This window comes from Pecten maximus, chromosome 2 (assembly GCF_902652985.1).
Source record: "Pecten maximus chromosome 2, xPecMax1.1, whole genome shotgun sequence".
NCBI classification, from domain to species: domain Eukaryota; kingdom Metazoa; phylum Mollusca; class Bivalvia; order Pectinida; family Pectinidae; genus Pecten; species Pecten maximus.
In genome coordinates this window covers 50,604,407-50,623,462 of record NC_047016.1, presented here as the reverse complement: position 1 = coordinate 50,623,462, position 19,056 = coordinate 50,604,407, and the positions used below count along the sequence as shown (strand labels likewise).

Sequence of the window (19,056 nt, the reverse complement as noted above, 5' to 3'; positions counted from 1 at the left end):
GTACTATTGAATTGCATTATCAAAGTCTAATTATTATACTGATCTAAAAACAACTGTCAATTATACTGTTGTGTATTAGAATAGTATTGTTATTCACATGGGTCTATTAATATTGTTTAACATGACAGGTTAAATTATTATTAAACATTTACAATGTATTTTTGCTATTCAAATCGCCCTGCGTCCGTGGTCCGTCCGTCCGTAATTAATTCTTGTTATCGCTATTTCTCAGAAAGTACTGAAAGGATCTTTCTCAAATTTGATATGTATGTTTCCCTTGGTGTCTAGTTATGCATATTAGATTTTGACACCAATCGAAAAAAAAAACATGGCGGACAGGCAGCCATCTTGTATTTTGACAATTGAAGATTGTTATAGCTATTTTACAGAAAGTACTGAAGGGATCTTTCTCAAATTTCATATGTAGGTTCCCCTTGGTCCTTTGTTATGCATATTGCATTTTCGTATCAGTCGGAAAACAACATGGCCGACAGACAGTCATTATCGCTAAATCTCAAATTTCATATATAGGTTCCCCTTGCTTGAAAAGTACTGGAGGGATGTTTCTCAATTTACACAGATTAGTAAGAGGAAGGGAAAATAGAGAGACGATTAATCTGACATGGAACATATAAAGATCATTCAATGGTGGGCGCCAAGATTCCTCTGGGATCTCTTGTGTCTTTTTAGCCTTAAAAGTGCCAATGACTTTGTTAATAGCAGTAGATATCGCCATTATAATATTTACATCACTAGGTCGAAACACTCAAATACGAGCAATCTGATTGGTTGATAACAGATTTGATAGGACACCTCTCGTTGGTCGACCAAACGATCGCAGAGCTCCTTTTTGGAAGAGTCAATAATAATATACATATGTAGGGGTAAATGAAAATCTCGCAATGTCTTTAGCACTTGATTAAGTGCCAAGAAATACACTGTCACCTACAGTAAAAAACACACTTAAGTAACAAGTACACTTAAGTACTTAACTTATAAGAAACAGTACTTAGTATTTTTGGTATTTCATCCTAAAATGGCTGTCCATATATGCGATAGCCCGCAGATTGTTGTGCCTATTTTAAACAGAAGATTTAAAGGCCAATATTCAAAGATACTCAAATGATTCAATTATTGTTACTGAAAAACCTATGGCTTTTGTTTTGGAGCATTACCATTATCTGGTAAAGCACCCATAGCTTACAAATAAAGATAACCATTCAAGATTTTTACATGTGATGACTACTTCGTTTTCAAACAATAACATGAAAGCAATGTCTCACATATATCAGAAAATCAAGTGCAAACACAAAATGAAATAAAAATAATAAATCTTATCAGTTTCAAAATTATCCTTTTATGTACATGTCATACTTTTTACATGACCAATAAGAGAGTTTGATGATTATATCAAGGGGGTTTTGCCTAAAATAAGGGGCTTGTTGGGCGACATAAATATCACAGGGGGTAGGTGCGAACCTACGTCACAAAAAAAAAAATGATTGTCAGATTATTTATCTAACAATTATTTTTTGTGACGTAGGTCCTCCCCTGCCCCTGTGATAAATAGTGTAACAGAGCGCATGCTTAATTAAATTTAAATCACTGCCTCCGCTAGGGATCGAAGCCGGAGCCTCTAGCTTACTAGTCTTACACTCAACCAATTGAGTTAAAGAGAAGATCTCTCTAGCTGAGCGGTATATTGCGGCTAGTATTAATACCAGGGTTACAATATAAACATTTTTACACAATTTCACAGCAATAAATGAATTTTGAAAGTTTTTGAATATTAATATTTATTGAAGATATTAATGATACATATATATATTCTTCAAAAAGTAGTATAGGGTATGCAATTGGTATACATTTTGATTATCAAAAAATGTTTTTTATTTTATTAATTAGCCCAATTTTACTCTGGCTGTCACCACCGGAATCGGAACGCAATGGACCGTAAAGACCACATATGCTTTTATTGTGTTTTTCTTCTTGCATAGTTTAAATTAAGAAAACTAAGCTTATTATTTCCCAAAACCTGTTAAATTAAATTCAGAAATTCAGTATTTATAAATTATAAGGGGTAAAATATATAAAAATAACTGTTGTATTTTTTTTCCTTTTCACTCAATCGCGCACTGATTAGGGTAATTAGGCGACCGCGACCTACATATTTAGCAATATGGCGTCAAGTCAAGTATGACATTTTGACTAGCGTAAAGCGAAGGTCTATACGGATGGAATAAAACACCTAGGTGGGACTAAATGGGTGTTCTGGGGTAAATGAACATCTCATTTATCCGTATATGTAAGGTAGGTGTTATGTCACTCCCGATTTTATTGTATTTGCACCAAATTCTTAGCGACACCAAACGGTGTCGGATAATTCCACGTTTTCATATAGTAGTGCGCTCTGGCCCCACACCAGACATGGTGCCAGGACCAGAGAAAACTCAGGCTATTTATTAATATAACAAAAGTTTCACAGCTTTGTGTACATTACATAACATAATTTTAAAAGGTTACATTTATAGCTGAAGATTAAGACAAGCTGGTTCATTCATCAGTTTGGATTTCCTATAAAACCATCAGTTGTAAAAATTGTCATAAAAGGCCTTTCCAGTTGGGGTACTCCCTAATGATGGACCGTTTAGATCTGAAAATATTATACCACAACCCACTGCAGTAAATCTTATCCCAGAAGTTCCAAATTCTGTACATTGGTGTAAACATCACGAATGTAGGAATGACCACTACGACTAACAGATAAGGTAGTTTTGTTAGCTTTATAAAATAAACGATCGGATTTCAGCATACTATCACTGACCCATGATACCTGGGGTTTTTTATGAAATACTAGCTGCGATAACGTAGATCTAGACGACGGACGACAATATGTCTGCCTCAGAGCAGTGTAGGAAGGGTATGACTTCGTTCTAATGATGCAGTCTGATCAGGCTCTGAATCACTAATCGTAAACAAAGTTTGGTCCTATATAATTAAAGAAAAAATAAGGTAGACATGTGAACAAATAGATAAACAACTTGTAAGCAACTTGCCTTTAATTCGTGTTGATAAATACTCTAGTGACAAACATCACACTAGAGTTTCGGATGAAGCCCGTATCAAAAAGGCGCCATTTTGACTGATTGATCACGTGATCAGACGTGAACAGACGGATCACGTGATCGTTGATTTAATTACATATTTTGATACAGAAATATAAAATATGACATCTAAAGAGATGATTAAATCTTTTGTAAGTTATTGATTTCTGATTTCGACTTTTCAACACACACGACAAAAATGAGACATATGGATACGAAACTACAAGTAAAGCTAGGATAGATGTTTATATAGAAAATAGCGATAAAGTTGCGACATCATTTTAGTAAGTGATTGAAACAACTGAACAAAATAACTGTTAAGTCAAGTTTTTTATGTCAGATTTTAATGTTATTATTCTTGCAAATACCGGTATTTTGTAAAACGAATGTCGGTACGGTACTTGTACCGAGTATACCGGTTGCCAACCCTTCTCGTACTTGGAACTCTGCGATGAATTTTTGATAACAGGCTACCACCAGACGTCTCAAATATATACATTTTTCGTGTAATAGCACTTTATTTGAAATCTTGATATTTTTCATAAATGCATATATAGTTTAACTACATCATATATGAACCAAAAGAAACTGAAAAAAAATTAAAAAAAAAAAAAAATAAAAACTGTGAATGGAAATATAATGAAAGCGAGAGGTTTTGACGTCACATCTCATAGGCGATTTTAACATGGCAAGCGTAAGCGTGCTTATAAAAATATAAACACATTATGTGACGGTTGAAATATTATCTCTTCAATAAAAAAACATCTTTATTTATTTTCTCATTCATGCAGGTCGTTGGTTTTTACTTACAATCAGATACGCGTAAAATATTCGACCGTCTGTCACCTGGCCTACTAACTGACCGAGTACTTGTGTGCCTACATTATGTGTAGATAGGTTTTGTTATAATTAATAGGCTCTGGTGGCATTCAAAGTCGATGTAAAATGATATATATTTCTTTTGGGGGATTTTATGAGAATTATAATAAACAATCACAACATTCAAAATATACTATCGCTATAAATGGGTTGTGTATTGTGTCGGTATGTACGAGTGGTTCATTCTCACTTAGCCAACATTCTGAAATGTATCTGTATTACCTGACCAACATGTCAAAATGTACACCTGAGTGAGTTTCATCTATAGTCTGTTCTTACTTTTCATGAAAGAAAATATGAAAATGACAAGTTGAATATGACTTATGTGATAAAGATTTAAATGAATTTATGTAGGCTACTTATCATAATAAATCTTATATGTTTGCGGTAAATACTTAAACTATACCCAATTTTATTTAATCGAGATATATTATGAAACCTAGCCTCATATCTAATTTCAAGTTTAAATTGTAATTTTAATGATAGATGTATTAACAAGTACAATTGTCTTTAATCGCTGTTACTTAAATCTGTGTGTACGTATTCAGTTATTTTATTAAAAAAAAATTACGAAAAGAAACCAAATGAAATCTATTCCGTTCGTACCAGTTCTTATAAAATTATATCAAACTATAGCAGTGATGTGTTTCTTAATGAAATAAAACAATGTTGTTGTGAAGAAGTTTGTGCTATTCCAACTACCATTGATGAGGTGATGTTAGTGAGATGACACCAAAAATGTCTATATACACAATGTAATGTCACGCCTGAACCTACACAATTTAAATTATTTACCCTCTGTTGTACGTTTTTCCAAAACTTTCCTTTTTGCCGTGTGGATCTCTTAAGAAGGAAACACATGTTAAAGACTTAGGTGTATGGCTCACTCAAAATTTTTACTTTTCATTACATGTTTAATAAATGGTTGGTAAGGCCATGCCAATATTTGGATTTTTAAAACGTAATTGCAGGCCATTTACAAACATTACTGTTACGTGATATACACGTCTCTAATTAAATCGAAATTAAACTATAATGGTCTATCTTACTTGCAAATGTGTACACAATTCAATTTTCCTAGTCTGGAATGTAGACGTAAATTCATATAGTTTATATGTTTGATTGAACTTTGTAGTTATTTCACAGAAGAAATTAACTTTTTAGTTCCACATCGGTTTTTAAGGTTGAGTAGCTCAACTCTGTTGTGTCCCTGTAAATGCCGGATTAATGTAAGATAATGTAGTGTCCAAATTAACTACCTTGGGCATGTTTCTGACAGGTTTTTTAGCGTCTTACTTGAAAGATTTAAGTTGGACATGGAGATTTGTTTTTAGAATTAGGTTTTTTACTGTTCATAACATGATTGTCTAGATGATATATATTTAGGACGTCAAATCTATTTTACACGTGTATGCTCTTTATATACCGTATTTGTTCTTACTATGCATTTTATTTTATCTTATGATATATTTTATTAATTTGTTATCGATTCTGTAATTGGACCTTTTGGTCTGTTGAAATTGAAATAAATAAGAAATGACTCAATAGAAATAGATCACGATGATATCCTCATTAAAGTTTGAAGTTTTATGAAGCAGTCTATAGCCTTACCTGTAATTATCTCCTATTGTTCTACCTTTCACACATAGAGTCACTTGGCCAACAAAATACCTTACCTGTATACCTCAAAATTCAGAATGTTGGCTAAGTGAGAAGACACCGTACGAGTTGTCTCCCGTGATTACGGAGATAGCCGCTTGAGGTACCAAACGATTGGTTCCGCAATGAAAGCCAATCCTAGCTGATGCTATAATGTGAGGCACGCCTCCCATAAAAACCGTATACGAGTTATACTGTAAATAGATATAATCGCTATCTTACTTATGCGTCGTGGTCCTGGTATTAATATCAACTAAATCATTTAACCACATGTTTCAAAAATAGTTCCAGAAAACACACAAACATTTACTTTATTTCTTATTTTTTATATTTTGTTTTATGTACAACATTTGTAATGAACATATACGTTATGGAGGACGGAAATTGTTTATTAGTATCCTCAAACTTTTTAACGCCATACTTGACAAAGGATTTATACCAAAAACGTGGAAATGTGGCATTGTCATTCCAATCTACAAAGGAGGACATAAACCCAAAAATAATCCTGACAATTACCGCCCGATTACATTACTTCCTGCATTTTATAAACTACTAGAAAAACTTATCAACAACAGAATCCAGAGTTGGCTGTCGTGTGTCACGAACCCTCTTTGTAAACAACAACAAGGTTTCCAACGAAACCTCAGCTGCTCCACAGCTGCGTTTAATTTGAGAGAAACTATATACTACAATTTGGAAAACAACAGTAAAACATTCGTAGCTTTTCTAGACACGCGAAAGGCATTCGACACTGTGTGGCATTGTGGTCTCATGCAAAAGTTATTCAAATTCGGTGTGCGAGGAAAATTATCAAATCTAATTAACAATTCATATATTGACATGTATAGCGCAGTTTTAACACATGGTACAAGATCAAGATGGCTACCAGTCAGATCCGGAATTCGACAAGGAGGCGTGGTCTCCAGTTTTTTATATCTCGTCTTCATAAACGACATTCTCTTAGAGTTAGAACACAGCCGTGTTGGTGCCAAGATATACGACATAAATTGTAGCAATCTTGCAGATGACATTGCCTTGATTGCAACCAGTCCCTCAGCCTTACAAACGCTATTAGACATTTGCACAAATTATGCGAAAACATGGAAGTTCCGATACAATGCAGACAAATGCACTGTTCTTATCTTCGGAAACAACCATAAAAGAAATATCGATTTCAATTGGTCAATCATGGGTCATAATTTACAAACCGCGAATTTATATAAACATGTTGGTATTATTATTTCTACCGATCTCAAGAGTAAGTCCGCGATAGAAAATGCACGTACTAAAGGCAGAAACTGTTTTAATCTAATAACCAAATTCGGACATGACTGTAAATGGACCAACCCTTTAAAAACCACGACATTGTACAAGAAGGTTATAATACCAAGTGTTCTTTATGGTTCTGAATTTTGGTCAAAAATGTCAAAACATGATATTCAACACCTGAACGTTCTACAACACACGATTGCGAAAAGATCCCAATCCTTACGGAAATTAACCAGATCTGACATGTGTGAATCAATGCTTGGTCTTCCTAGACTAGAGTCAGAAATCGATAAAAGGAAGCTCAACTTCCTCTCTACGCTCATTCACATGGAACCAGATACACTTTCTAAGCAAATACTTCTTCGAATATTGTTCCAATATATTGAAAACCCTTATAACAAACAGCTTGGATTTATTCCTGATATTTGGTGTATTTTATACAAATACAACTTGCAGAACTTCCTGCAGGAGTACTTGGTAAATATCTACTTCCCTTCTAAAACGGCTTGGAAATGGATTGTCTCACATTCTATTAAAACAATGGAAGACACCCTCCTGAAAGACAGACTTGTGACAGATTTAGACTTTTTGAGATTTAGAGACATCCATGATACAAATGAATATCCATATATTCTATGGAATACACCAAAAACTAGTAAAGACCTCCAAATTGTCAAGTTCGTGTGTAAAATGGTGGCATGCTCCCCCCTGTGGAGGGAGCAACGATGTAAATTATGTAATGTATCGTACATAGACGCCATTCTCCACTTTGTAACTGTGTGTAGTGCTACAGCTGACCTTCGTGACATATTCACAATACTGGTAATAGATAAATACGGCATCGAATTATTTATCTACTTGGACAACTTACACCATGAGAATTTCCTTAGAACTCTTCTTGGCAAAACAATTCCAGCAGAGATATACGAATCTATAGAGGATTACCAGGGATTTTTATTGGACAGTGCTAAATACATTAGAAGTGCTGCACATATGTTTTTCTCCTAAACTAACTCATCATGTAACTTATGCAATATTGCAAACAGTACCAGTATTAAATGTGACAGCAATAGTAATGTAATTCATACATGGACATGTAGAAAATAATTCAATTGATCACATTCAACCTAATTTTATGTAAATATTAACTTTTCATTTTGTAAATCTCTTAACAGAGGAATAAAAGATTTGATTGATTGATGATTGATTGCTTGCATTAACTTTTAACAAATTTACATAATATGTATTGTTACTGTATACATTTTTTAAAACAGTCATATGTTTAACTTCATATGTGGTGATTTAGTCCCCAATGGTTCGTCATAAACCTGAACGTTACTTTAAAAGTATATATCTGATTGAATATCTCTTTCGATGTCGGCTGAAATTAAACGAGTCACTGTTACGATATTACACAATGAGAATTTAATTACATTGAAAAGGAATTTTGAATGTGGAACAAATCGTGTAGTCCCTGTAGAACATGGAATACCACTGTACTCACTGTTTGTAATCCAAGTGACCAAATGTTTGTTTTGGTCCACGCTAGGAAAACGTGTTTTATTCATGGAAATGTTTAATAAGTAATCAAAAAAATTATCAAAGACTGGCCTATCAAGTACTGAACGTCTTGAAAATTGGATTAAAAGTCCACAAATAACTTTTTGGTATATTTTAAGGTTCCAACAAGCACATTATGTTGTTTGCTTGCAAAGCTCTGGCATTCAAATAGATAATAAATACCTTACAAAAACAATTCAATGCTTAAATAATATTCGATGCAGAGACCAAAAATTTCAGACATATTATGACTTTCTGGAAAAGCAAAGACTTCTATTTTTTATTATCTTTCTTTTTCTAATTACTGTATGTTTATACCTAGAAATGTCTTTCCTCACAAAACATCTTAGCCACGGCAATTTGACTCAAGGCTAGCTCATGGTGTAGGTGGATTGTCAATCTGTATAGATTCAGATGGCAACGTTACGTTTTAAGAAATACGGATATATTTCAATATTCTATCTTGCTCCGAATAAATACTTCAATATGATTTTATTCCAGTGGTGAAATGAGACATTTAGAAAAATAAATAGGATATTTCATTGATTTTTTCTTCTTTTTTCAACGATACAAACTTTTCCGTAAGGTTCTTTGTGAGGGTATTCTGACTGTAAGGCATTTTTTGTTGTTAGCAATAAATGCATAGTCCGCAGAATTCGTTACAAGCAATCGAAGGCGTTTATGGATAAATCTTCGGTAGTTAACCATCTCGTTCAACATTTCGAAATATTTTTGTTTTCTGCAGGTTCTGGTACTACAAGAGAGTCGGATATATCCTATCATGACGTTGATAGTAATCTTACGTGGCAGACAAATAGCCCGACTGGCTACTTTTACGAGGGTAAATGGTGACCAGTAATAGGCAAACCCACAATCTCGTGGAAGTATGAATCATACGCCAAATAGTTAAATAATTGGCCGGTACTCATGACAGGTGACTCCACCACAAGGAATTGGTATTTACCTTTAGCCGCGCTGTTAAAGTTGCGCATATTCGTTGGACATCATGAAATTAAGAACAAAGCATGATAGAAATTTGCTGAAGCAGAAAATAAAAACAAATCTTTATCGATGTATTGGACACCACAAGAAATTCCTTTCTATAGTTATGAACAAAACAAAAACAACTTCCGGTCTGTTGCATCAAGGATAGACGATTTGCCTGGAATCGAAAGCGCCATCCATCATCATATTACATTGGTTCGGGCATTTAGCAGGAACTGCTCCAAAACAGTAAAGAGAGCATGTAGCTAGTTCCAAACATGCTGTGGTGCGTCTATTGAAACGTTCTCCTTATTCTAGCCTTTTGATAAAGGGTCCTCACTCTTCCACTTTCAGCTACTTTCCCGAACCATTCGACTGCATCATTAGATTATACAGACAGATTCTGTATGAGGAGTTCATAGAATTACAAGTTAAAGTGTATTTCATCGACCAATGGGGTGCAACAGAAGGGAACGAGAATAAAGACATTCACCCCATACCTTCATTTAATCCAATTATGGCTAATTTCGTTTTCTCTTTCATTCGTGAATAGTTCAAGTCTATTGCGACAAAGCCAGCGAAACAATAAGTTAATTAATATATTGAAAAATAATCCTCTCTTTTTAACTCATCATTAATCCATTCTTGAATAGTAAGATTTTTTTTTGGTTTGTTCTAAACATAAATATCTAAAACACAAGAGTGGTGACGTCATATATACTAAAACTCGCAATATTGTTTTCTTGGTTGGTTTTGTGAATTATTGTTCCTTAGATAACGGAGAATACTAGCATAACAACGAAGTCATAAATGGTCAGTTTTGTGTTTAATTTGTAAGTAATGATTCTGTGTAGTCTAAAGGATGATTAATGTTAAAGTCGATTCAGTCAAAATCAATGGAGCAGGCAGTACACTCTTTTAATTTAGTGATGAAGTCAATTATCGTCTTTTAAAAGTTTCATTTAGTGTTTAATTTTTTTAAATACCTACCTGGAATAAATACTTAATGGATGATCCGTTTATATAAGTTTTTGTCGAGAAAAATGCTGTTTAATTCATATTGATAATCGACGTTTAACATTAATGATATCCTCGGAGATTGTTATTTCTTAACATTTATTTGTATTAGTGCTATTAAAGTTCAATTGGCTGTAAAATCCCACAAGAAGGAACCTGTTCAAACCTAAGCATAAGTTGCATCATGTATAATTTCTTAATTTATATTTTAACTCTTGAATATATACACAACAGGAAAAAAACGACATTTTTAAAATTGAGAAATCTTTGTTTTTGATAACTAGTCTTCCTTAAATTTGTGTATCATTTATTTGCAACTGCTGTACGTTAAGCTCTGCTGTAGTCTCTTAGTCCCCGAGGTCTGCTGTTAACCCGTGTGCCACGATTCAATGTGAAATACATAAATGAATGGTGACACCAGTTTAGAATATAGACACACAATGCCTTTTCAAACTAGTTGTCCATTATACTATATCTGTTCAATTATTACGTGGTTCTGCAAACGACAGAAACAAGATTAGAACGAAAATATACCGTAACCATGTGTTCTCTTAAAGGGCAATAATTCTAAGAAATGGCAGTACCAAAGCCACTTATAGGTGCTTTACACAAGGGGTTGAAACAAAGGAGTAAAGCAAGTTTATAAAATGGCAGGAAGCAAAAAGACAGTTATATTTCAAAGTAATTCTGCATCCCAGGATGGTTACTGATGATAATCATGTTATTTTCAGGAATGTTAAAGTGACTAAGAAAACACTGGTTTCACTTAGTATACTAGATATGATTAACTTTAACCTACCTCGTGAACAGATATGATTAACAAGTTAATGAAACTCCATCCATCGATGATATGTTAACTTCGTCATATTTATGAAAAGTGTATGTTTCTTGTGTTTTATTCTTTGATTGACAGTATTTTAAATGTCCGTCTCGTTTCTTGATCAACCACATCGCGATAATTTCCTTACAACATTTCTGTCCGTTTCTACTCCATAGTTCTTTATTCCTGTTTTTAAAGTTGTTCATTCAATGTACTACTTTTTCTACATGTGCATTGATCTGGTTCATGATAACATTAGATATTTGATCATATATAACTTTTGTTAGAAGTAACTGGCCTCACAATTTTAATTGTTAGTTACCGATGAATTTGCTTAAGTTTAACTTGTTCGTTTTGTGATTTGTTTGTACAACATATCCATTTCAAACTCTTTATGGTTATCAGAATATCCGTTTAGAACCAGGTTAAGATTAACATAATCACTTCGACCAGCTAAACAGCACGGCCATTTTTGCATTTTCACATTTTCTCTTCTTTCGTATTTCTTATGGAAAATCCCAACAATTCGGAGATTTCACTTGCTAGTTGGCAGTTGAAAAATTCGAATCTAAAAGCGGTATTAGGATTTTTTTTTAAATTTTTTTTTAGGGTAAATTGGGAGTCGTTTAGGGGCTTTGTTTTTTGCCTTTTTTTATTAAAAATTATTGACATGGAAGATCTACGTTAGGTCTCATCCATGATTTACCATTAGGAGACAGGAATTTTAGTCCACTCCCGAGAAACCGGGTGGGGCGTCCTAGCTACTTCACTGGTGTTAATTACCACCGGGGAGTTTGTGTCCACTGTAAAAAAAGGGTTATACGTTATATAATTTACCATGGGGATAGGAAATGGATACATGAAATATATATACATGTATATGAAAGTACATAACGATGTGAAAGTAGTTGTGAACAACCAACAAAATGTCCCTTGTTTTCGATTTCATTTACATTTGAACAGCGCCATCTGTTATCATAAAGAGATTTTCAGAATACGAAACTAGCACGTTATATGTCTCGAGTCACCGATGCCGAGTTTCGCATATCAAATATTCGTAGATGAAACTACATAATTGCAATATTCAAATATAGAACTGACATAATTATTTTCAAAATACAATGTTAAAATTTTGACACTGTTGGCCTTCCATACGTAGCGGATGTTATCACGTTACAAGTATGTCGTTGATACGAGCTAGAAGCGAGATAAAATTATATTTAAACATTTAACGCGAATGAGCATCTATAACGCACTGACCAAGGATATTCTGTAATATGGATTCATCTGACGATTCGAGGCTACTAGAAAACCAGAAAGGAAAACGGTAAGCATTCTGATAAAGATCTAACTATGATGTCCTAAATATTGACTTCGCAAATGTATGTACACGTTTATATGAACGCAGATAGTGTTATCATATAGTGATCGGGGCGAATGATGATCAAAACAAGATTTTAAATAATTCCTGCACACGCGTTATAAAAAATGTATATAAAACGGACTTTTCATTGATATTTTCTTCCAAATGAGTTTATCAGAAATAGTATGGATACATAATCTTTAGAAGTTTTTAGATAAGAATACTATATTTCTCAAAATTGGATGTTCGTGTACTATATCAAGCCAAATCTGCATGAACATATATCAATCATACGTTTACTCCACACGCCAAAGAGAACGAGTTGTGGATGTTTGTTTTCTGAATTGGGGGTAAATGATCTAGAGGATCTATGGTTTTTATGTCTCATATTTCAATTTAAACGTTAATTCGGAGACCTTAAAATGTATATTTACAATGAATGTACCACACGCACATAGTATTAATATATATTAACATATATGACTAGATAAAGCCGGGCCAGGTTCATGATACAAAGAACATAATTATTTCTTGTTTCAGTATATCAGGGGTTACAAAGTCTAGTTTGGGAATATTCCATATCAATATTAACGCCACATACTCCCATACAACCTTACATTCTAGTTGCACACATGTATTAATGACAATCCAAGACGCTTATTCACGCTCTCCTAACATAAAAATGACCACTGGCCTGGACGCTTGACAGGGGGAGTCTTTGAGACATTGGTGTATAAAAATAACTCGCCACATTTTTATCGCGAGATTTATCACGGAGTCGAGAACGAGGCTATAACAACGTGCACTGCACATATATCGAGTATACGTGAACTTTGCTTTCATTTAAACGTATTAACAGAATATTCGCGTAATTACTGAACAAAATAAACAAACATACATGTTAATACTTAATCTTAAAATGTAGCAATATGCATACAACAAAACATCGATAAAATTTTAGAAGTTTACAATGTTCAAAAGGTAACCAGCAATCCAGTAGACGTCCGGCAAAATCGGACTCCGAGTCTATTCCCTAAGGAAATACTCGGGGTTTGCCGATTCCAGTCCATTTTACGTTTCTTTTTGGCAGAATCTATCTGTTTTGGCAGGCTCACGCATTCGGCGTTCCGCCATTTTGTATAGACTGATAACCCGCCCGTTGCATTATAGGACTATTTCGCATAGAAAGTCATTATTTTTGGGAACTTCCCGTATGTTTCATAAATACACATTATTCTCCCGTTTGTGTTCGCGATTATTTGTAAGGTATATATTAAGTCTGAAAATTGTAAAGAGCTCGAAATGTAAACATTTCTTTAAGAGTTTAGTCGCCAACTTTAAAGGTCATCTCAATCACAGGGGCTTGGCACGATTTTCCAAATGATAGTCTATATATATATGTATATAGTATCAAGGGTAGTAACTACAAAGAGGGGGAAGACGAACGTATTTAAAAAAAAAAAAATTGTCGTATTCTGCGGGTCAAAAATCTTAGTGACACATACATTACCTTAAAGATAAATGTTTTATTTTTCCAATGAGTGTTCGATGAACAAAATCGGCCAAGTATTATCCAAGTTATGACCTGACGAATTCGGAAATAGATGCTGAAATGGCTAGGTCGGAATCTCCCTGTCCGGTTGAATAGTCGCCTCGCCTCTAATGGGTACCTCAATAACCATTCAGAAATCGAAAAATTGACGCTTGCAGCGGTATACAGTAACCATAACTATGTCAATATAGGATGTCGGTTGGTTATGTTATCCGTCATGTGCCGTAGCCAATTCCATATTACATCACCGAGCTTACCGTCAGCAAAAAGAACCGCCATCTTTCCCTAACCTTTCGTGACTTTGTTTATGTCGTTACAGTGGTCGTACAGCCAAGAAGCGTTCCGAATGAAGGGAAAGATGGCGGTTCTTTTTGCTGACGGTAAGCTCGGTGATGTAATATGGAATTGGCTACGGCACATGACGGATAACATAACCAACCGACATCCTATATTGACATAGTTATGGTTACTGTATACCGCTGCAAGCGTCGATTTTTCGATTTCTGAATGGTTATTGAGGTACCCATTAGAGGCGAGGCGACTATTCAACCGGACAGGGAGATTCCGACCTAGCCATTTCAGCATCTATTTCCGAATTCGTCAGGTCATAACTTGGATAATACTTGGCCGATTTTGTTCATCGAACACTCATTGGAAAAATAAAACATTTATCTTTAAGGTAATGTATGTGTCACTAAGATTTTTGACCCGCAGAATACGACAATTTTTTTTTTTTTAAAATACGTTCGTCTTCCCCCTCTTTGTAGTTACTACCCTTGATACTATATACATATATATATAGACTATCATTTGGAAAATCGTGCCAAGCCCCTGTGATCTCAATAGCAAATGAAGTTATAACTTACAAGCCTATGAATTACTACATATAAAATTTAACACAAGTAACTTACCTAATTGTTAGTATGTATCACGGATGATGGTTAACCATTTGTCTTGCTGTCGACACCTAACTAGCTTTAAGCGGTTTGTAAATTTCGACCCAACATGCGAAAAGTGTATCACATGGTTATACTGTACAAAATAGCCATACCCTTATGAACACAAGTATATATATCATGGAATAGGGACATTTATTTGAACGAATTGAACTTCATACGTATAAAATATTTATTCATGTTTGACCTTGAAATGCCGTTTCAGAATAATATCACACAAATATGGCATAAAGGGGTGTATTTCAAGTAAAGATACAGCTGTAAGATATCATTAACAATTCTGAACATTTGTTTTGCCGCTGAGTTTCAGGTAAAAGCTGCAGATTACTAAAAACAGCCTTCACTGTGACAGTTCAACTATCCTACTGAAAACTTCCTTCTTGCTATGGTCAGACATCTTAAAGGTGTTCAATAGGAGCAGTATGTTTATAAATAGAAATCACCCCTTTATGCCATATTTGTGTAATGCTATTCACAATTGTCATTTGTATTTCATGGTCAAAACAAAGTGATTGTGACTTTAATAGTGAAAAATCCGGTCAAATAACTGCCCCTACTATTTTCTATAAACACTTGTGGGCATACCGGCATGCTTATCTTTCAGGTTTGATTATTTGTATGACTATGATTGTTCGATGCTGCATCTTACAAAAAAAAAACTCTACAGAAGAAACTGTACGGATATACAGCAAATTATTGATGATTTAGAGAAACTACATGTTCAAACAAGCATTTTGGAAATATTACATGACTACATTGTTTACATATTTGTGGATATCTGTTCTTTTCTAAAATTCAACATTATTATATAGATGGACCTGATAATTGACTATCAAATGCTTATCATTCCTATTCCTTGCTCTATTTCAACAGCAGCAACGGTGGACATCAAACAGCTTTGTCTGTGTCCAGTCATCATGCCCAGGTGTTGCTACGGGGAATACCTTTGGGCTACATAGATCGCACAGGTAGGACAATATTATCATAGTAATAGACTCATTCTATATTTATAAACACTTTTGTATTAAAGGTTCTAATTGCTGCGTTAGGAATAATGCTCACTTCGTGGTGTCACATGTATGACATTCAGATAATGGAGTTTTTTTTGTTTTTGTTTTTCTTCTAATATATATATATATATTACTTTGATCAGGTCAATGATGTATAACTCCCTTAACGCAAATTCCTTAACACTGTAGTCTACTTTACATCAACCGCCTATCACATGAGCAGCAAACTACGTTTGTTTGTATATTATAAATTTTCAATGTAACGTTAGCAACGGTCCTGTTTCACCAATCTACTATAATCCCATTGTACACAATACATGTACGTGTACGGGCAATGAAATCAGCATATAATATATATATTCCTGCTGATAGAATATTTTTTTCTGATGGGGATCGCAAGAAATTATGTTATACATACAGAATACTACGTACAGATATACTGTCTTAATTCTTAATAAAGTCCTCATGCAAAAGGATTTATCAGTTAAGTGATATATCATTCTCTTCTTTTAGGTCACTTAAGTGTTTGGAACGCCTCAAAGTTGATAACTGAAACTATTAGTATAATGAATCAACGTGGATTCTACCATAATAAAGACGTTGGCAATGAAACTCGACGTTTGTTCCTTGGTCGACAAAAGCTGGTATTCTCTCCTCGCTTACACTCGGATATCTCCAAAATAATGGACACAAATATTTTGGTGAACGCTACCCCTGGAAAAGTAGGTAAATCATCAAAGACAATGAACATGAAAATAACCGACGAAAGTGGCGTCATGCTTATAAAGGGTACTTTTACTGCAATTCTGTTTGACACGGAAACAAAACGGGCAGTACCGTTCCCAAAATGGTACGTCGAAAAGTTTAACTCTACTTTAAGCTATGATGACAATGGTCACATACAAGCCAAGAACGATGTTCCTTCATACGCTTACAAAACCCAGCTAAAAGTGCGCCACAGTGATATGGATTCAAACATGCACGTTTCAAATACGGAATATTTGCGTTATTGCATGGAAACAGCTACAGACGCCTCTTTATCCGGTTACTACAATAAATATCGTCGGGACATGTGTTGGTACCCATTATTAGAACTTGATATTTCATATCTCGCGGAGTCTCGTGCCGGTGAGATGTTGGACATCTATACCTGGCAGGACCAAAATGATATTCACTTCATATACTTTGCCATACATCGAGACGGTACTGCCATTGCCGTGGCCGCTTTCGAATTTGGATTTGATGAAGTTACATCTAGTAACCTTTAACAAAAAATATACAGGAGATTTTATAAGATAAGTTTATGATAATTGGTAAGTGTTGATGATTATCATTAAAGATAAAGACAGCGTGTACACTTCCCGTCACAGAAATGCATAAAATGATATGCACTGTAGAAAAATATGTGTAATAGGTCCATTCAAATACATTGTACATGTACCATATACGTATGGCAGGACCGCCTATTGTACCAGTGTGCTATGCAGAAAAATATTGTACCAGTATGTTATGCAGAATAACATTGTACCAGTATGCTATGCAGAATAACAGTGTACCAGTATGCTATGCAGATTAACATTGTACCAATATGCTATGCAGAATGAAACCACTGAAACATAAGAAGCCTGCACATCATATCTTCACCCTTTCATTTACAGTAAAACACAAGAGAAATTCACATGCGTATACATCCTTCTAAACCCCTATGGACCTATATTTAGCTAAATCCGGCAATACTTCACAATACAGAAGCAAGAAAATGGTGGCCATTTTTTTCGGCATAGCCGTATAATGTTCTTTTGGCCCCGGACATGACGCGACAGGTGACTTTACTGATCAAGATGAACTACGTGATTGGTCAATGTAGCGGTAAATGCAAAATGCAGATTTGCAGTTAAAAGCGAAACAATGTTAAGATTGAATGCAAGCTGAATAAGTGGATGTATCTTTTCAAATGACACATGGATAAAATTGTATTCCTGATTCAAATGCAGTCCTGTTATCGCCAAAAAATGATTCAAACTGATATAAGTTTGTTGTCCGTGCTGAAACGCATTAATTAGTTCGCTAATTTATTTCATCGGCAGTTTTACATTATAACCACCAGCATTAAAACTATGCCGTTTATCTTTTTAAAAGATATTTCTTGTTTAAATACCATACCTAGACGATATACCAACCTTTATCATGCTAAGAATATATAGATAAAATGGTAGTTTATTCATGTTTGTTTCATACAGAAAGAATGATACAAGCGAAAGTCTCGTACTTCCCTACGTCCGTATTAACATATAGGTTATCGGTTATTGACGTGTTAAATGGCATGTTGTATTTGGCATTGATGCACGACAGGTATTAAAACATTTGATAATACTTGTATGTACTTTATCCATGGGAACTGAAACGTTTAGGTCCCTACAGATTAAGTAAAACTAGGAGGTTTTTTTTACAGCGTTCGTCTCATTTGTTTATTATTATAAGATATCGTTCATTTTCATTAATAACCACTCGTCATACGAAATGTTTATCTGTTTATCAATGAATATGTTTGTTATAAAATAATTAAATCCTTACCGTGTCCATGCGAACGTCTCGTTTCGATTAAATTATACAATGAAAGTATGTCTCTGTATCATTGTAAGGTAGTATTCATTGTCATTTTATGTTGGACAGGCTTATTGCAATACATAAACTTACTATGTGAATGTCTCAGTCTAAAAAAAGAATACAATGGAAACATTATTCATGCTCTTGTCTCCATTTGTCCGTATTATCAAATAAATATATAATTGTCTATTTTCAAATTGATATAAATGTGTATTATTGTCTAATTTCAAATTACTATATTATTGTCTATTTCCAAATTAATACATTATTGTCTCT

The 19,056-nt window shown here is 34.2% G+C and overlaps 1 protein-coding gene across 1 annotated transcript; it reads left to right on the top strand.

The window, feature by feature from the left end:
* The first annotated feature begins 12,538 nt into the window (after positions 1 to 12,538).
* LOC117322391 lies at positions 12,539 to 19,056 on the top strand. Its single transcript, XM_033877265.1, has 3 exons — positions 12,539 to 12,619; positions 16,037 to 16,131; positions 16,687 to 19,056. The coding sequence occupies exons 1-3, from the start codon at positions 12,570 to 12,572 to the stop codon at positions 17,439 to 17,441; spliced, it is 900 nt and encodes a 299-aa protein (XP_033733156.1). The 5' UTR covers positions 12,539 to 12,569; the 3' UTR covers positions 17,442 to 19,056.